The sequence below is a fragment of the Strix uralensis genome, chromosome 3, assembly GCF_047716275.1.
Source record: "Strix uralensis isolate ZFMK-TIS-50842 chromosome 3, bStrUra1, whole genome shotgun sequence".
Classification (NCBI taxonomy): Eukaryota; Metazoa; Chordata; class Aves; order Strigiformes; family Strigidae; genus Strix; species Strix uralensis.
In genome coordinates, this window is record NC_133974.1 from 85,045,317 (window position 1) to 85,066,855 (window position 21,539).

The following is a 21,539-nucleotide window of genomic DNA, read 5'->3' on the forward strand; positions in this document are numbered from 1 at the left end:
TTTTGCGAAAAAGGTTACAGTTTCATGTTACAGGAAAGTTCAACACCTTTCTCTAGTGACTTCATTCAACTACGCTATAAAACAACAGTGACATCAGCCTAAGGAAGATAAAATCGTTGAAGTGCACACAATCATCAAAACCAGCTGTAGTGAGAGAACTGTGGAGCTCCTGGCTTCTGGACTTCCTGCTACGTCTGCTATCAATAGGTCAACTGGAAACAAGTTTGTAATACAGTTGGCTTCAGCTACATACTTTATCCTCTTGAATCCTGAAATGGTCTGCACACATTCAAGGTGGAATCTTCAGAAGCTGGTAAACTGGTCATAAAAAATGTAAGCTTTTGTCAAGTCCTCTACAGATATTTAACAGGTGAAAACTTGGTGACAAGTTCTTCGCTATGCTTAAGCTGTTCAGGGAGACAAGAATTCATCTCCTCTCCCCTTCCCAACAGTGATAACAATTATATTCTTGTTCCCACACTGCAGTGACCTTGAAGACTTTTGAGGGCACAGAAACAACCCCAAGATTAGATTAAAATAATTACATTAAAAGTTGCAGCAATTTCTTAACATGTCTTTCACCTTCATTCAAATCTTCTCCTCTGTCCATCAACAGTACTGCCAAGACTGATTCTGTCAGTCTCATTAGAATTCAATCGTGTGGTAAAAAACTAAAAATACGGAAACACTATCACTAACAAGAGTCAAAATAACAGTGATAGGCTGTCAACTGGCAAAAGATGCCTGACAAGATTAGAAAGATTAATTTTCAGCCACATCTGGCTTTCAGATAGTGGGTGCTATTTTCAACATTTACTAATTTAAATAAAAAAATACCAAAAAAAAAGGTACTTCAAAATTCTTGACTAGTATTTATTTGGTATAAAAGTAATTTTTGCCTACTTCTAAATTCAGTACTGTTGATGAACAGACTTCCCCTTGTGATTACTATTCCCCAGTCTGTGTTTTATACTACAGTAATTGTTGAGTACTGTTTAGTGATAAAGTATCAGTTACAGATGCACATCTGTCACTTCAAAATTTGTTGAAAAGTATCAAGGGCAAGAACGGCACAAGAAAACACATAGATTTGGAGTTGCATCTCAAATGGTCAACACATAATTAAGCCCCCCCTTGGTTAGGTGAAGTAGAAGGCAGCAGGTTCCTAATTCAGTTTGTGTTAATTAACATAATAGTCTCCTTACATAATGAGAGACTAAAAAAAAAAATAAAAATCTATCCACTTCAAGGGATAAGCTGACTACAACAGAGGTAAACCTATTCAAAGCTAGGTAGGTAGCCACATTATGTATCCTATGTGGTAATCTGCTTATGGCTTGCCAGAGCGGTTCTTAATCTTGTTCCATAACATGAATACATTCAAAGGAAAAGCTTCACCTCCCTGAAAGACCTGTGTGGCCAGCATAGCACATATGGCTGCAATACATATGACATTCTAATCTAATGGAACATCCTCAAAACAATCTACCGAGCAGACACACAGGAGTGTAGTGCATTTAAAAACAGCTATTCTGAAACTAAGGAAAAGGAAAAAGAGAGGCAACTTAATGCAAATAAAACCACTGCATTCTGAGAAAAAGCAATGTAATGACAAAAAAGTGCAGAAGGTGCTAAGACTACTTTTGAACATGCACAGTTCTGCATTTTCAGCAAAGCAAACAGTCCTATGATTTTTTTTTTCCTCCTAGTAAACACAGAGTTAAATGTTAAGAGTATCCTTGGACTTTCTAAAGACACATTTATATGAATGACAAAACAGTATGTATTTACCATGAATTCCTTGAACTGAGGAATTTTTATAGGACAGGCAAATAAACTAAGGACGCTTCATGTGTCTATATAACTGCACTATACTAATTTTAAAAGGCTGCATCAGTTGTTTGGGGTTTTTTTAAATTTAATTTAGTTTCTATCTTCCTTTGGTAGGAAAGTAGTAGCACCAAAAAGACATATAAACAAACTGATGTACAATTTCTATTCAGACAATATCTTATGAATATAAGATAGACGGGGATGCTCTTAAAGCAACCTTGGCCATACTTCAGTGTGAAAAGAGTTCCCAAGCAGCCCCAAAATGGCTATTCCTCTAAATTCTACATGCTACTGCTGCAGTGGCATAAATAGTCTTAAGGAACAACTTCTGGAAGGGTATAACTTCAGAACTATCTGTCCCTTCACAAAGTTTTTGACCAAATCATAGTAATTTTATTCACAAAATCATTACCAATGCAAGTAATTAGATACTTTTCAACAACTGCTAGAACAGTATGAGGTAACTGCTGGTTAAAATGTGTACTAATTCTGAAATCTGGTAATGGCAACTATCCCTTGAAGTAGGGCTTTCACTCAGATCTCCAAAGTCATCACTGTCTGTAAAGAGAATTTCAGTCTCATGCCACTCACCCTCCTGAGAAAGATTATTCTAATCATCCACTACTAGAGTCACTTCTCTCTCAAAGTACATTACATAGCCAGCAGCTGTGCTACTTTTACTGATTCTGCAAGGTCAACATGCTTTTGTCTACTTTTATCTACAAAATATGGTTTTCAGTCTCAACTCTTATATCTCCTCTTCCTATTTCTCAAGTTCAGGATTTTTGACAGACATCTACTTTGATTTACAGACTGCAACTCTGTGACACCTACCTTCAAAATTTAATCTGCACGGACTCCTATCTTATTCTTCTTGCTAAACTGTTAACCTCACACTTTCTCAGAAGCATAAACATATACATACAACATAGTTTTAACAACATAGTTCTAACACCAGCTATGCCGTTTTGTTCTTAAAAGCTCTCATATCTGATCCACTTCTACATTAATTACCAAAACACTATCAATAATGTTAATTCTTGTCTTTATACCTCATGTTTCACCCCATCCTAACCTGATCTCTCCTCTACTCATACATCCCACTTCTTCAACAAGAAAAACTTCCAGCTCTAATCCTTTCTAAAAGGACTATGACTAGGGAAAGTTAGTATTTCCCTAGCTGTTCAACATCACTTCGTCATTAACAAGCCTTAATATCTCAAAACAACTAAGTCTTGCTAAGGTTCTTTCAAGACCTGCTCTTTATCTTCCCATGACCCAGTTATCTGCCAAGGAGAGGAGTATGTATTGATTCTTGAGAAAATACATTTCCTGTCATACCTTTAAGACTACCAGTGCACAAATGGAATATATGTTATAATTCTACAGTTGACCAGTTTTCCCCAAGACAGATTGACCTGCTGGTACATACCAGCAAGTAAACCCATGGAAGTAAAGCCTTTAAAAAAAGTATTTTAAGGAAAAAAAAAAAAAACAACCTGCAGGCATGTGGAAACATCATCTAAGGTCTGAAATGTCACATGAGAAAATAGGGAAAACAAATATGAAAAGACTTTTTTAAAAAACAAGCTATGTCTTTTTACAGCAGCTGTTATCAGGGCTAAGTTTGAAAGCAGGGAAAAATAAGTATTGCACCTTGTGCTTTAAAAGCACTTTTCCTTTTTAAGGATATATGACAGCACATTCTGCTACAAAATATTTAACAATAGTATGCTAAATATCTAAGAAGCACTTACCAATTTTAGGGCAATTAACGAGGTCTTTATTTGGAGTCCCAATTTCACATTGTGAGGGGTACAGTTTCTTATAAAAACTCAGAATAAGAACCTTAGGTTTTGGGGGTTTTATACAAACTTTGAACACCTAAACATCTCCAAAAAATCTCTTACCATGCTTAAGACATGTCCAGGCCACAGGCTTATTTTTAAGTCATGAGTTTTATTCAAATACATAACTATTTCTCTTACCTACAGTGTACCAACTTGCATCTGTTAATTTGTTGATAACTGCTTCTTGGTATGTTCCATCCGGATTCTTCACTTCCACAACAGTTCCCACCTAAAATAAAAAAGCCACTTAGCACTAGAGAGCTTCTAAAACAGGCAATGAAGTTAACACTTTTGTGTTTAGCAAACAGAGTTAATTTCTAACCTATTTCTATGTTAAATATACCATACAGTTTCACTTGAATATATTTATATCCCTCAAAACTTCTTTCTTTCATTCCTCTAAAATAAACCAACCGAGCTGATTATTTCCTGCCAGCAGGTGGGGAACGAGAACCAATTTGAGTGATGTCATTCTCTTGTATAAGAGCTTGCCCATCAAATCCTCCAGCTGAGTTTTCCAAATCAACGGTGACTAAAAATCAGATCCAGCCAAACTTCTTAGCTTTAAGGCCAAAAAGAACAAAGAGGCTTGCATCAGCCTGTGTGCTACATCCACTTCAACTACAAAGGAAAAAGTTAACATGAAGAGTATACCAACTCAAGTTTTGCAGCACCACCTTTTATACTTCGTGATCCTATCTAGCCTGTGTAATAAATTGAACCTTCCACCTTCACCTTATACTGCATATACACATTTATGTCAAATACTGAAAAAGAATGCTTTTCAAAGTGTTAGCAAAATATAAAACAAATTTATTACCTTTAACGGACCCTTTATGTGGTCATCCTGCACTTCCACTGTTGAAGAATCATGTCTAAATGTTACCTAAAAAATATAATTCAACTGACAATCACTTGATACAATTGAGCAGCATAAGCACATGCAGATGTCAATAGCCCTTCTCTTACTCTCATCTTAGTCACCATTCCACCTGCTGAAAACAGCTTCATTCATATATTTTAGAAATATGAGGAGAAAATTTCTTAGTCATCAAAACTTCTAAAATATTTTTTACCTTTCAGAATAGAACCATTACCTCTAAAGGAAGTGACAAACAACAGTTTACTAACAATGCTGAATGGCTCAGAACGACCTCTGCAGTTCTCTTAAAGATTTCAGTTGTACTGATGTAGTACCACACCAAGAAAGGAGAAAGTTTCAAGAGTTGAGAGCATAAATAATTTTTAAGAAACATTTATATTTCAATGGTCTGAAATCAAACAGTTTTAGCACCTGTATCTAACCCCATATCATCTGTTTTTTTTGCTTTTGCTTATTGAAGTGCATTTCCCTCACTCACAGTTGAAAGACTCACACAAAAAAGTCAGGACACTGTCAACTAAACAAAATGAACAACCCAAACAGCCTTTCAATTGATGTCAGCCTAACCTACACACCGCTAGTTAGTTGGAAGTAAATGTATAGATGGCTAACTTTTCAGTCTTTCAAAACTGGAGTAAGCAAATCCCGTAAGTATTTCCAAGGTATTTTCCCATGTCATTGGCTGTGTCTTTAATGCTACACATACTGTCCTCAGAAAAAAATCGTCTGGAAATTCAAACTTATGATTAAGTTACCTGTATCAGATGCTACAGATATTCACACCATTCATTTCACTCAAAATTAACTTGGTCGCACCTTTGAAACTCACAGGATCTTCCTAGCAATTACACCTAAAGTTTTATTTCCACTCTGCTTTTAAAATTCACGGAAACTGAGAAACTTCTGACATTACACTTTATGTACATATGTACATTTTATTAATACACACAAGTGACGTTCTAATGTTCACCAGAACACACTTACTTGGTTTAAGTATGTGTTGTTTTACTTAGTATTCACAGTAAGTAAGAATGTAACATGAGATTCAGCTGTGTTATAGTAACTCTCAACTACAGCAATCATACATTAAATCTGAAGATTTAGTTCACAAGTGTACCCAAGGTTATGTTCTCACTATTGTTGAGAGTTTTCCATAGCACACAGCAATAGCAAAATTTCCTTCAAAACAACAGCGTTCTCTAACACTAATTCTCCTACTTAGTCTCCTTAGGAGGAGAGTTTAAGGAGTTCTGTAAACCTTGAAATGAGCAAAGAGCTGAGAACAGCACCTACAATCAGGAATAAGGAGAGCCTACCTTGACTGGCTGATTAGAAAGCAAATGCACTAAAATGCTTTACTGCCTTCCAGATTCTACTTCATGAAACAGTCACCTTGTTCACCTTCTGTTAGAACCACAGCAATACATACTGTTGTGAAAATATGTTTTTTTCAGAGCTGCATCATCCTACCTACTGATGATAAATACTTTCTGTCCACCAAGCAGACAAAATCATACTTTGTAACCTGAAAGTCAGACAAAGGATTCAGGCTAAGAATTAACTGAGCAGAGACTACCCTTCTGAACTTCAGCCCGACAGATACAGGTATTTATTCCTCTTCTTTCAGGGATTTATCTAGAAATCAAAAGTTCAGTTCAGATGCAAAGTAATCTGAAACCTGCGGTCACTACTGGCTCATATGAAATATCAAGTACATCAATTCTGATTTAGAGACATCTGTTTTTATTTACTTTCTGTAATTATCTTAAATGTATTTTACAGCAAAAAGGAGCTCTATCCAAAACCATGAGCAAGCCACAATGTACTATGAGGAAACATAAACAAAGCAAATTGCTATTGTGTATTCCAGAATGGTTTTCCTTTTTAAAGATGCCTCGGGGCTTTGACTCTTTTTGGGAAGAAGATTTTTGATACCAACAGTTTTTGCTTCTTGAGATACTCATACATATTCAAAAAAATACTGGTTATTAGCAGAAATATTCAAACTCCAAACTCAGTGTGACACCACTGGCCTTTCTTGAAGCTGAGAAAAGTGATCTGGGTATTTGTTAGCTTGAGTTTTAATGCCCATAGTATTTGTCAGTGTGGATACTTTCTGTCTCAGGCAAAAGATTAAGACATTTGGCACATCACCAACCCATTTAGATTCAGTTGGATTTCCCTTTTTCTTTACCACCCTGAAAAGACAAGTCCTGGTAGGTTCTATACAGCAGATGCTTCACTAGTTTCTGTTTAATAAAGTCCTACACAGAAAACAAGTTTCTTCTGAAACTTTGGTGGAGAGTGCCCAAATACAAGTGGGTGTGGATGATGGTGCTAATTGTTTTAGGAGACACTGCCAAAATAAACTGGCTTAAACAGCTCTCTAAGAAACACTATAACAGATTCTATGAAGATGAAGTGAACTACTGTAGCCCAAACAAATGTTTCTCATCAAGTACAAGGACATATAGGACGTATTGTAGTCCATACAGATGTTTCTCGTCAAATACAAGGACATATAGGATGTATCAGTTAGGTCAGTCTGTTCTTTAAACGTCAGCAATGATTTGGTGAGGAACTTCTAATCAGGAGCTACTGCCCTTGAAGAAGAAGATCCTGAAATATGGAAGCTCATTAAAATTGTATACCATAAATCAGCTTAGAGATTAGAGTGTCCTTTGAAGGATCTATCCTCACTATAGTAGTAAAAAAAATCACATCCCCTCTCTGAAGACCCCTGCCCGAATAAAGACCCTCACCCTTTAAGCTTGCACAGAAAAATTAAAACACACTGTAACTTTAAATCGAGATGAGGAATGTTACTAACCAATGAGGGATAAAGTGGTAAGAAACTAACCAATGGTCATTATAGTAAATGTGTACTCATGTAGACTGAAGTGTATAAATACCTTAAAGTTCTTTTGTGTAGTGTGCTAGCTTTGTAGAATTACCACCTAGCACCCATCTTTGCGCAAATATGGAATAAACTGGTATCTCGGCTCTGTGTCTAAGATTGGCTTTTTGCACACCGGGTAACGAACCCTGTTTGAGGGACAATACTACCACTCTTCTAACACCAAAAGTCTTGCCCTTTAATCAAAGCCGTACTGCCTTCAACACTTTTCAGAAGTCCAGGCAAATCTTAAATTTTACTACTTTCCATGATGAAGTGTGTAATGCGGTTACATTGTTAATATAAAATACTGTACCATGTACAGAACCTGCCAAAGACTGCTAAACTGTGAGATACAGTATCTACTGATACTGAAATAATAAATACATAGCACTTGCGATATATTGAATGAGGTTATTAAATTATACTGATGATGGAAAAATTATTAGGAAGGTATCCCTCAAAATATTCTAGGAAGCAGAATTTGACAGAAGAAAATAGGTAAGAGACACAATTAAATGTACTTCACTTGCCTGAAGATGACATACTCCATATTGAAAAAATTCTGTTACCATCCTCCTTTTTTGACAGAGGATCTAGTTATAAAACTTAAACGAAAGCTTCAAACTAAAAACTTGATGTTACAAAGTTAACTGACTTTACTTTTCCTCTAGTAGTTCTAGCAGACCAAGGAGACTAGGCATAAAAATGTATGGGGGCCAGAAGAAACTGTTAAACAAGTGGTAAATAAATGCAGCAGATAAACTACCAAAATTCCAGACCAAGTACACCTGATAGCAAGAATCTTGATTAGAGCTAATACTGGGGAAAGTCTGCATGTGCCAGAAAGAGTTAAAAAGATTTTTAGAGAAAATTAAGGGGTCACTTAAGTTTAGGAAATATACACTCCTGGTGGAGAAAAGACAATGTAACCAGATCCTGTTACTGCACTCACACACAAAAAAAACCCTCAACCACAAATCACATTACAAAGCAACAACAGTACTGGGGCTTAACTGCCCTAAGCTATACAGTAACAGCTAAGACACACACAGACAAACATGAATCCATGGGGCTTTAGGCACAGCCTCCACAAACAAATTTCCAAACAAATGGAAATCTATTCCATTTCATTTCAAGATCTTTTTGCAAAACATTGCAGTGACCAATCTGCAAGTAATAAATCCATAAGAAAATATTTATTAATGAAGAACAACCTTAAGTGCAAGTGGACATCTAAGAAGATGGGCTGAAAGACCTCTAAAGAACTGAAAGGAGTTAAGATTTCACTGATCTAGGCACAACACAATTCCCATACTTAAATACTGATACTTAACAGCTTCAATACCAATACTTAGTCGCTTAAACTCAATGGTGCTGTAAAACATAAACCAGCTGATGCTGGTAAGAGTTATGACTAATGAACTGAAAAGACCACTAATTTGCTCTAAAGGCTTTTTAAAGATGTCAGATTTAAGATTAACATTTTCTTGTTATAGTTAACATTATTATCAAAGAAGTGACAACAGTCCTTCCTGCTAGGGCTTTTGGGAAAAAAAGCCCACTTGGGCTTTTTCTCTCCCTCATACATACTAAAAACCAGCCATAGCATGAGGGTAGACTCAAGCAATGCATGACAGTTTATAATGGAGGCTCTTTATAACAGGTTATCACCACTCACAATTCACATATTTTCACTTATATTTACAGTAGATATAAGAAAAATATTCTGCCACTATAACTCTGTTGCAGAACAACAATCTAATTTATTTTTTGTAAGTGCTTTTGATCCTTGCTGTTATATTTCTGTATGAGGTTAAGAGGCAGAGCAGAAAAATAGTACCTGTTCCCAGATTAGAAGCTTTTAGGACAACATTACCCAAACAGAAATATAAGGCCATTTTGCAGTGTAGACTTACTATATATAATAAAAACAAGCCCAAACATTGTTCTCTATTTCTAGAAATTATACTTTGAATTTTCAAGAGATGTTAAAATGTATCTCTTGTATTCCCTCTCCACAATTTTTATTTGTACTGCATGGAGCTTATATTGATTCATTCAATCATTAACTAGTCATCATAAAGATTATGTGAGATCCCCTGCCTACTATTCTGTAGGACTCAATATGCCAAGTCTTTGTTGTAAGACAGCAGGGTTTCATCTTATTCCTGAAGCATTATCTAGTTGCCAATGCTAAATGGCAGTGGCCTGTGCTCCTGAAGTAAAAGAAACCATATTGAACTTACTTTGAGGAGTTTTAACTATTTTCTGGTAATACTCTCTGATACATAAGCCTACATTTGCCATATTTTGATCAATTACTTTAAGGTCAGCCTATGGCATTGAAGGCCACGAATACTGGATGCAAGGAGATGACAAAACAGTGAAAGAAACAGAACATATTTAATTGTGTGGGAGTGGGGGGAAGCCCTTCCCTCCCAACAAAAATAAGCTGTTATTTCAAAGGCTGCACTGCCAGCCTCCAAGGAAAGGACAGCCTCTTAGCTGTCTTGAAACTATAAAGAAGTTTCATATAGTGCTATTTTTAACATTGATGACTTTTTCCTCAAAAACAGTCTTTGCAGGAAAACCACATACCTTGACTTTGACAAGTCTTTTTGCTGTCTTGATCTTGGCTTCACAGAAGGCTCCTCTATACTTCGCACTCACATCAGTGCCCACTGTGAGATAGGGAGGCTCATCAATGGCCTGGAACAGAAAGGAAAACAACTGGTTTTTAATTACTGGCCACTAGCAATATAGCTGTCATGGTCTTGCTAGCTTTTGTGGACAGAGCATTACAAAACAGCCCAATAAAACTTAACTTGACAACATATGTATATCACAGCAGTATAAACACAGAACGCCACACTAAGCTCATACAATGACTACCATGAATATAATAAACTGACACCACACTTGTCTGCAACAGCACCATGTAAGTCTCCAGCCTCTGCACCACCTGCAGACACAGCAGATGGCCAGTCCTGCTGCAATAGTGAAGGCCAACCAAGCGTTCTAACTTCTCCTTTAATTGCCTCAAGATCTGATGAGTCTTGTGAAGACGCTGGTGTTTATTTCCCTCAAGTACTTAAGGTTACTCTATTCCCTCAAAGGAGGTCCATCTTCTCTCACCCAAACTCTCCCGGTGTAATCTGGGGGATGAGATGCCAGATATCTGAACCACATCACTATCACTTCATAGAATGTGAGTCAGAAGAGAGAAGACAGAGAGTGACATGCAACAGGAGTGAGGTATGTTTCCAAGAGCTGCAGGCCTCCATACAGCCCCAAACAAGAGTTAGGAAGGGAGATCTAAGCCCTTTTCTAAGCCCACATCATGTTTCTGCACCCCTACTGATTCAAACACAGCTTAGAAGAGGCAACTCTGACATATCCAGACTCTTTGTGGGAAGAATATAGAGATAATCTCCTTCACAGGTCTCAGAGCTACTACTTGATACCAAGGTGCTTGCGCTCAGCATCAGGTAATTCCCACTGGCTGTTTCCAGCTCCAATACATCAGAAGTAAAGGCATACACGTATGTACCTGAATGCCTCAGTGCATGATTGTTCAGAAATTTATCGAGACACATGAGGTGTTAACTCCATATTAATGATGTTTTTTACCTTGCCTCTGTTCAGGTCTACCTCTCATTTTCAGGTAATAGAATACATTTCAGACTACTAGAAAACTGTTATCAATCTGCACTTGTTAAGATCATCAGAAACATGAATGCTCTAATGCATCCCTCCCTCTCTTTATCTCTCTGCATGCACAGTACATGACTGCATGCAGAGTAGTAGGATATACTATTCTGGTGGTAGTATATCCATGAACACATACCCGTTCCTATTCCAGACTTAATAACAATAAAACTCAACTGAGATTAATGAGGTATCTGTTAAGACTGTTGGGATTCTGAAATTCATTCCCTCCTTGCTTGTCTGACTGTAAATGTACTTGCCTCCAAGGCAGGCTACAATGCTTTTGCAACTGCACTTGGAAGGATGCTGAAACAGGGACTCAGATGGTGATAAACTTGGTTTTGCTTAGTACTCTCAGCAAAGCGTACTAAGTAGTGGCTGCTTCACACGATATAAATCTGAACAGGGGAAAGCAGCGATGCATTCTCTTGCAAAGTCAGTAAAGCTCCAAGAGGGGAGCATCCCTCCTGCTCTCCCTGACTCTTCAATGAAGAAATGCTTTCAGCACTACAGTGTTGACAGTCTTTCATGCCAGTTGATCTTCCAAACTTAAAAGAAAGTGCGAAGTATTGAGATTACTTTAACAAGACAGACAGATCCCAGATGGGTCCACACAGATGCACATAGCTAGAATTCTCCTATAAACAAACGCTTCAAGAGCTGGTTGTGTCAGTATCAGTCTATACCTCCCTACACAGCCAAACAAATTATCTCAAAGACAAACACATAATGTTAAGTTTAACTTACAGAAAATAAAGAACACTTTTTCTTCACTATTACTAAATATTAACTAAAAAAAAAAAAGGTCTCCACTACTTGGAACCAAGACAACTTGAAGCTCCGATCTTTGTCTGTTTGGAAGTTTATGGCAGAGAAACAGGCAAGTCAACAATCAAACTTTAAAACAGGATTTTAGATTCTTATTATAATCACCAATATTAGTGATTATCACTACTCTGGCTTATTTTTAAAAGCTTCTTCCAAAAAGAACATTCATTTGAAGAATGAACATCTGTAAGAACAGATTTCTGTTACCACCACAAGTTAATTTCAATCCCTAGCCTAAATCTCCTGAAGTTACTTTTACAACAGCTAACTCCTTTCACTGGAATTAGTTAATATTTACCATTGTAAATAATTTCAAAGAATAGCAAACATATGGACCATTTTCTTACCACTGCAGGTATGTTTACTAAAAATACAGTACTGGAGTGGCTTTTGAGAGGAAAATTTATACTGATGAAATGAATTTTTTTAATTACTGCTATGAATAATTTTACTTTTTAAAATAACCATGTGAAATCTTCAGTGGATACATATAGGAAATTTTTCTGCAATTTTATTATTCCACTGAAACACAAATTATGTGGACTTTTTTTTAAAAAAAATCACTTAACTAAAATTTTCAAAATACTTCCCTCATTCTGACTGATAGTATCAGCTGAAAGAGGTAAGTTAAAACAACTAGCAAGATGTCATGCATCAGAGAATGCAAACTAGAAAAGTAAACAGTAATGATCAAAGTCTGGCATTAATTTCAAATAATACTTACCACGACTTTGTCATTTTCACCAACCCTCAGTGAGTCACCTGTTCTCAAGCAGGTTTTATTGAATTCCACCAAAATTAGAGAGAGATTAAAAATAAGTATACAGCTATTTTTACCCTTCTGTTATCCCTTCTCTGCTTTGTGCTTACGTCATTTAATAGACATCCTCGCACTCAGAGTGAATGTATCTTTGCCTATTTCATTTTGACATGCTTTGGCAGGATTTGTTTTTATTCTTTCTTTGCTTTCCAGTGCAAGTTACCAGGAAAAAAAAAAAAAAAAAAAAAAGCAGTATGTTAAAATGCAGCTAAAATCTGAGAACATGATTCAGTAATCTTGGAAAAGGTATTACAAGCATATTGAAATTATCTTAACAAGTAGCACTGCAACGGTCTTCAAGGGGAAGAGGGGGATGCAATGTTGTACTACCTACACTAAAAAATTCTGAGTTTAAAATTACTGAAGACCTCATTTTGAGACAACTCTACTAGTCTCATATGTTGCTGTCTCCAAATCTCCGGGCTGCAGTCTCAGCTTTCATTTTATTTTAAAACACAAGATAATTTGATTTTGCATTTACATTTTATATTGGAACATAATAAATTAATAATTTAATAATCTTGCACTTTATAATTTGTAAATAAGAATCACCTTTTCAGCAGCGTATCATAAAACCATCAATAAACTTTTGCTCACCAGGGAAACTGAAAAGTATGCCCAGCACAAGCCATCGTTCATTTATAATGAGATCATGAACTCCTTTCTCTCAGAGCAGCTCCAGTATGCACCCCAGATTTACTCTCTATGTTTCCATGTCTCTCTACTCTCTCAAAACATCTTTCAGCTCACACAGGAAGAAGAAAGGGAAAAGTGAAGCTGATGGTAATCTCCAGATTTGCCTCTTTTTTTTTTTAATTATTGTTATTTAAGATCTTCGTCGAAACTACCGGCCAAGCGGGCGCTTACACGAGGGATCACCGTTTCGTTTGCTCGAATGACTGGGGTCGGGCTACCAGGAAGGGCGCAGGCTCTCGCTGGGTGACAACGGGAGCTGGACATCCCGCTCCAAAGGGAAAGCGGCGGAGGGCTGCCCGGGAGGCCGCGCTCCCGCGGGGCGCAGCAAGCGGGGGGCACGGAAGGGCCGTTTTGGAAAGAGATTGGGGCGAGACCTTCCCCAGCACCCGCTGAAGCGGGGTGCTGACTGCTGAGCGTTACCAGCGGTTCGAGCAGCTCCCCCGCGACGGGTGCTCCGTGATTTACCTCCGGTAAGGCTGCCGGAGGAAAACAGAGCCCGGGTGACTTCGCTCGGCTCACCAGGGCCGGCGGACGAGCAGGCCGGCACCAGCGCCTCTCTGGGGACCCCCCGCGAGGTGCTGGGCCAGCCCGGCTGCCCGCGGCGGCCCCTGCCGCTTTAAGGGGAGGGGCCCGAGCCGGGAAGCTGCCAGAAGTTTCTGGCTGCCCGAGCCAGCGCCGGGCGCTGCCGCCCACCCGCGCTCCCCGGAGGCGCCGGGCGCTCCGGCAGATTAAGCGCGGATTGCTGCCCAGCTGAATTTGTCCCCTTAAATCGATTGCCGGGCAAAGCCACAGCAGGGCTCCCCGGGAACCGGCCGCTGCTGGAGCCGCCACCGCGCCCCGAGCAGCGCCAGGGCCCGACACCCGGGGTCCGCCCGGTGCCGCCTCGGCCCCCCTGGCCCGGGGAAGACCGAGCGGCGGCGGGCGCGCGGGCGCCGCTGCAGCCGGTACCGGGAAGCCGCTGCCGGCGCCTTCAGCGCGGTGCGCCCCGGCCGCGCCGCCCCGCTGGGCCCGGCCCGGCCCTGCTGCCGCCGGAGCTGCCGCCGGGGCCCGGCCCGGCGCTGCCGCTGTGCCTGCAGCTCCTCCGGACAGTGCCGAAACGCGTGTATGGTGCGTGTCCTGGATCAACAGCCAAAACACAACTTCAGTGATTTCTGGCGTTCTCCTGGGTGAGCAAGAAGGGATAAAAAGAGAAGGACTTCCTGCAGTTTTGTACTTTCCGTTAGGAAATCCAAACTCATGGGCAGCCGCCATACTACTACTACTTAATTGTGTTATTCATGGAAATCAGATTAATAGTTCCTTCGCTATCTCAATTCACAACTGCTGTGGACATACAGGATTTTCTATATGCAGCACAGGCTGCCGCAGCTGAAAAGCTGGTTTACCACTTAAATAAGGAGCAGTCTCTAGGTGACCAGTCAGCAATTTCCACCAATTCAGTGGCTGAATTTTCTTTGGCAGGCAAAGCAGGCTGCTGGAAGGGTTCTGCTCCAGCCTTCGAGCTGATTATACTTGGAAGGACTGATAAATGGCTAGATGCCCACATCATAAAACAACCTGTACATCTTCGGAACTTGGACATTTATATCTGTATTAATAGTTCTGGTCTTCCAAGTGTGAGGGAGGAAACACACAGACCCCTCCAGCACCCTTTGGAATAAACATTTTAACGCTGCAATCTAAAATGGTAGCATCATGCTTTTACATACCTTTTAAGGCTGTTAAAGAGGTCAGTTTTCCAGTTTTTCTAGACATTTAGATATTTTCCATCTACGTGGGATGAAATCATCCTCACACCTCCTCTTTCAACTGTGCTGCATTACTATATTCAAATTCCTTTGTAAAGTCTGTCATGCCATACAGCAGCTGATAAAACTGCTTTACATTGTCCCTTGCCTATAAGCACGTCTAATACAGCGTGTGTGAATATATTACTTCTATCTCCTAATCTGTATTCCTCTGCACCACACACAGGATGTTCCAAGTAAACCACATGAAAACAAGATTAAGCATTCAATCTAGAAACATAGCAAACATGCTTAGCAGGAAAGCCTGCAGGACTGCTTTCAGATTAATATGCAAAGAAAAAACTGGGTCTGTACCTTCCCTTTGTCTTTCATATATACAAAGTTTGAAGAGCCAGGATTTCAGCTTGTATTAAACACTCAAAATTCAGCATTTATCTACTCTACAAGACTCCTGAGTCAAGAAACTAGTGAAACATTTTCAAGAAGCCAAAAACACCCCAACAATCCCACAGCTACTGAAATGACTGGTTTTAGTTTTTAAATGCAAATTTAACAGCCATTTATTTTCAATAACCAAGGTTCAGAAAAAGCTTGTTAATGATTCAAGACCCTCTTCCCCCACCTGGCATCCAAATTAATTGTTGTGTTTAAAAAAGAAACATCATAAGGCTCAACATCCAATTTATTTTTTTCATCCACAATAGCAAGAGGAACAGTGGCTAACTTTTTTCTATCATCTACGGTATGTTGAAGTTATCCTTCCAGAGGAAGTGTTTTCTCATGGTTTGCGCATCTTCCGTAAATTAAGATGGAAGCACCCAGTCTGCAAGCAGAACCATCACATACGTACTTGACTATTCCAATTACAGTCATCTTCAATCCCACAGATTAGTAGGAAAATCCACCAATGATAAATGATACCCCACTACTTCAACCCAAAACACAGCCAGATCCTTAAGTCTTCTAATAAAGAACAAAAGCTTCACATAGCTGGTGACTTAAAACTCCCATTCCACACTGTAGAATTAGCAGCCACCCCAAAGTCATTCAATAGGGTTTCAGAAACTTTTGGGGCAATGAATGCTTGAAAAAGACTCAATTTTCAAAAATAACACTTTTTTGAAAACAAGTATAAATCCAGTATCTCCTAGACAAGTTCTGAAGAACTATTTTCATGAAAATAGGTGAAAAAACTATGAAGAAACCATTAAAAAAACTTTCTCCCCAATTACAAAGAGATTTAACTTAAAGATTATTACCCTAAATATTTTCAACTGCAGTAAGTTCCACCCAATAGCAGAGATCTGCCCACACACTGCAGAATCAATCTCTTAATAAAGAAAATTACTGAGTGTAAGAGTGGAAGATTTTGCTTACAGCTCAACCTGCTGTGGTTAGGACACTCAACTTTACAGTAATAGCAAACATCTTCAGGAAAAAACTACTACTATAGCACATTTAATATACTCCAACTGTCAGATAATAATATATATATAGTTGATTTCAAATACATTCCTCATGTATTTTCAGAGCGACAAAGATGAGAAACTTCTAAAACCTTTCTACAGACCTTATGTTACTGAGGCACATAACTCCTCAGAGACAAATGCAGCATCTGAAACAAAGATTGAAGCTCAGAAAATAAACTTCAAAAAAGTAAATCCATTAGCCAATCTTCCACCTCCCAGAAACAAGAACAGTGCAACAGGAAAAAGGAGGAATTTTTCTGGAAACTTCCAAACTACAACACAGAATGAAGGGCAGTGATGTTTTTTTCACATGAAAAGCCTATTACATGAAAGCCCAAGAGTAAGAGTGTGCTTTGGGCAAATTTTCTTCTGTCTGAAAATCAGATTTTGGCTTGATTTTTTTGTTTTGTTACTGTTGTACATTTCAGAGAAAGGCAAAACTAACAATTTTGAAATTTCTGAAGGAAATGTTATCAACATTTTGCCCACAAATCAAAATTATGGTAGCAACATCATGATCAAACTGAATATTTCTAAATTTGATGGGGGGGGGGGGGGGGGGGGGGGGGGCAGGCTTCTTATAATGAAACCTATTTCAAGTTTCATTTGAAAATCTACAGGAAGTTTCACGTAACACCTCACTAGTCTTGTAAGCAAACATTATACAGCATATATTCTGCCGCTGCCCCCCACTCCCCGCTTGGAAGTTACCAGAACCTAGTGCACAGATGCCTGGAAATACTAAACCAACTTCTGGTAACTTTAGCATTCTTTACAGGTGCAAAGGGGATATTTTCTTTATTTCAAATTATTCAGTTAGATCAGTTGAATGCCTAGCTTATTTAAAGTTCTTAAGGACTTGAAAAGGTGCAAAAGCTGATTTTCCTCTCTGAATAAAAATGAGCTATGTGGAAAGGATTTACAGGTTCTAAGATCATGAAGGACCAAGTGACCCAAAACAAGAGGTTTAATTCAGTAACCACAGGTAATACTTCCTTTATTTAATGTATCTGTTTTAAATGCAAAATGGATTTTAATTATTTTTACTTATCTGCGTAAAGTTGAATTTGTATGGAACTAGTAATCCCATTATTTTTGGTTTTGGAACTATGCTAAGTTGATGGTTACAGAGTTATAAAAATATTTTATTTCTACTTTACTCAGAAAATGAGAAAGATTTAAAAGAAAAAGATTTAAAAGTCATTCTATCCTAATTGTTGTCAAAAAGCAACTTGATTCTGCATCAATTTACTGAGTAGTGTAATTTCCAAGCATTCAAACTGGAATTACCTCATTTCTTATTCAAAACAGCAAATCCAGAAAGGTGACTATGCTTAAAAAAAATATATATATAGTATTTAGATTTATTTTTTTTTCCTACCACACTGAATAAAACCCACCGAATTCTGATTCTGTTCCTGATTTGGTCACAGACTTCCTGCAAAACGATGCAACCCAGCAGGCATGTACCAACTTTCAAGTCTGCAGAATGGGGCTAATGCATATCTTACTCAAAGGCGAGTACGCATTTGATGTTTCTCTAGTACTTTGAGACCTAAGAATGGAAATCTGTATTCTTTCTATCAGTATAGCATATCACTCTTAAAATGTTTTATTTAATCAAACACCCCAGAACTACTGATCCATCATTATAAAAATAATGCCAGTTCTTTACAATTCCTTCTGCAGGTCTCTTCTCTTGTTCTGTATTGCTGAAAGACCACATGAAGGAAAGATATTTTGAATGCCTGCTCCTGCTGTTTATCCCCCTGAATATAAAATCTTTTTTGAAGTCAATCATTGCCATAGCTACCAGATTGCAATTTTTCTGTAAGGTTTAACTAAATATTCAAACTATTTAGCATTATAGTTCAGTACTGCAAATGGTGCAACTTCATTACTTATGGTCAGACTTTTTTTGTATGTTCCTAGCTAAGTCTGAACAGTAAGTTTCTACATATGTACAGATTAAAAGTAATAATCAACTTGAAATAAGGAGCTTCTCACTGAAGACTTCTTTTTTAGTCACAGATATTTGAAAGACTTCTTTCAGATTTCATGCATTTAGTGCAAGAACCAAAATGTATTCATGAAGAATTTTAAGTCAAAAAAAGGAAGCAATAATGTGTTTGTTATTAGAGGGTAAAATAATGTAGTAAAAAGGATGTCCTTGACACCTGTTTTGCACTTGAAAATAAGTTAGATTAAATCTTTCAAATGACAAACACTTTTTCCAACTAAAAGCTCCAGATAGTGCTTAGGAGCATTATTGAAATTATTAGGTCTGAATAACTTGCCTCAGTTTTAAAAATGTGCCACAATTCTGTCTAGAGATGCTGCTTATGCTATAAAAAACTTCGGATGTTTCAAAGCACTGAAAAGAATGATATGATAATGATATGCTTGTGTTCCAAATGGATTGGAACAAAGATTATTTGATAGTTTAATCAAACAAACTAGTCCAGGCTGTTCCTGAGCAAAATAATGAAGTGACTAATATGTGAAGTCTGAAAAATCAACAGTCAATGAAATCTCAAGAGAAAAAAACCCCACTGTTTTTAAAACAATTTAATAATTCTTTGGCAATATTTCTAGCTCCAGGCAAAGATAACTCAATGATTGTTTTCTTTTTAATAAGTTAGTTCTAAATAAATAAATAAATAAATCAGCGTAACTACACAGATGAGGAAAATCCATATATGTGAAAGGAATTCTTTGTTTTCTACAGCAAATCTCTTCTAGATAACTGATAAAAATACTGACATTTTGGTTAACAGAAGAAGATAATATTTTAAAATACTAAAACTGATAGCAAGAACAAGAATGGTGAACAGAAATTAAAATCAGATCATTATCTAAGAATGTAGGGTTTTTTCCCTGAAATTGTAGCATATTAAGCTTCTGCTTATTATAATTTTAAAACTATTTTCTATTGCGTAAAACTTCAGAAGCAAGTTCATAACAAGTTGGAAAAAAGTGAACCTTAAAAAAAATTTTAAAAAAGCCTCCAAATCATAAACTGTGACTGCCTTTTCTGCACATACAAAAGAAAAGTTCTTGCTTTGGTTTATTTTCATACTTAGTACACCACTTTCAAAACTAATTATTGTGAAGGAAAAGGGGGGAGGATTTACTTTTATTCCTAGATTAGAACAGAAAGGGAAAGCTAAAGGGATGACGTACTCATTTCAAAATCCCTCAGCAGAATGAGATTTCTCAAACCTTGACCCAAGTCAATTCACTAATTACAGTTGTTATTTTCTTAGTCTTATAATGTTTAAATATGTATTGATAAAATTATATTCTGAAATTCTAATTATTTATATTTAAATGTTATTCTGTAATTTGTATGAAATCATGACTGTAGCTGATCTGTAATTTAATATAAAGGACTTTTTTAAATATCACATTAAAAATATATCATCATAACATATTAAATTACATAATTACACTGGTTAAAAAAAAAATAATCACATGTACCCTTTGGATTTGGCTTTTGCTACTGTTGCTAACTAGGGGAACAGTGGGGGAGTATACCTAAAGTAATGTCAAAGCTATGTGCAACTGTCAACCAATATGAAACAAAAATATGTAAATACAAACTGAAGTAAAATACATTATTTTTCTTATTGATTAAGAATCAATCCCTCCTAAAGACAGATTATTTAGTAAATTAAGTACAACCGATCTACACATCAAAGCTATGCACAAATCCAGGCATTCAGGAACTAAATGTGTGCACTGTGGTTCTAAAGAGAAAATGTGTTTGTAGCAGATAGCCAACTGTACAGTCTACCAAAAGCACGGTAGTATAAAATGGCTAACGTCATACAGCAACACAAGAAATTTTAGACAGGAGAGGGGATTTTTAACTGCCATGCTCCCTAGTCATTCAGTGTAAAACTGCTGGCCAGGGACAAGACATTCAGAAAGAACTATGAAAATTAGTTTAGAAAATACCTACAAAGAGACTGAAATAACTTAATCTAACCACTTTATCAAAGATTCAATTAGGATGGATGAGATTCCTGGGAAAAACAAACAAAAACTTAATTACACATAAAAGGTTATCAAGGCCACTCCTCTCAGTAGGATCATTTTAGCTGTATTATTCACAACAGATGTCTGTCATATCTATTCTTAAATTCAGGAGTGAATATTCCACACTCTCTGAGTACAACATATTCCAGTGCTTACAGAGTTTTGCATAATATCTCATCTAAAAACTCCATGCTGCTGTTATTTCTTGTCTTATCAATACCACACATGGACACCAGCGTGCTTCTGCTTTGCAGCTTTCAAGAGATGCAACTCCTTAAGAGTAAGCTCATCTCTACAAGACGAAAACAAACAAACAAACAAAAAACCACCAAAGAAGTTATTGTGCAAGTTTTACCTACAGGCTATATCTTTAAGACACCCTGTATTTCTAATTGCTTTCCGCTGGAGTTTGATTTAATTACCTCATGTATTTCTTCAAGCTGGTGCCCAAAAATGGACACCAGGTATAGCCTAACTGATTGTGAGAGAAGCAGATTATTTCACACAATGATCAAATAATACTTTAACATTCCAGCATGACATTGGCTTTTTTGGCAAAACTATGACATTGCCTCATGTTCCATTTATTTTTGGCTATTTTTCCCCAAGAACTGCCCCCCAGGGGAGGAGGAAATAGCGTGCAGCACATTCCATTTTCAATAGCAGCAAACTGTTAATGTGGCACATACCATACCATGAAACTCTAGCAAGTGTGCTGACTGTTGATGGCTCCCCAGCTTAGCCTGTTGGCTGTCTTCAACCCC

At 37.6% G+C, this 21,539-nt stretch overlaps 1 protein-coding gene across 2 annotated transcripts in view; it reads right to left on the reverse strand.

Annotated features, from left to right (window-relative positions):
• Positions 1-21,539, reverse strand: part of ARID4B (AT-rich interaction domain 4B) — a 93,449-nt gene that overhangs the window by 52,409 nt on the left and 19,501 nt on the right. For both annotated transcript variants that reach the window (XM_074863158.1, XM_074863157.1), the window contains exons 3-5: positions 10,064-10,174; positions 4,504-4,569; positions 3,822-3,912 (exon numbers count right to left, since the gene is read on the reverse strand). In XM_074863158.1, the coding sequence (XP_074719259.1) occupies positions 3,822-3,912; positions 4,504-4,569; positions 10,064-10,174 (268 nt within the window). The remainder of the gene's footprint in view (positions 1-3,821; positions 3,913-4,503; positions 4,570-10,063; positions 10,175-21,539) is intronic.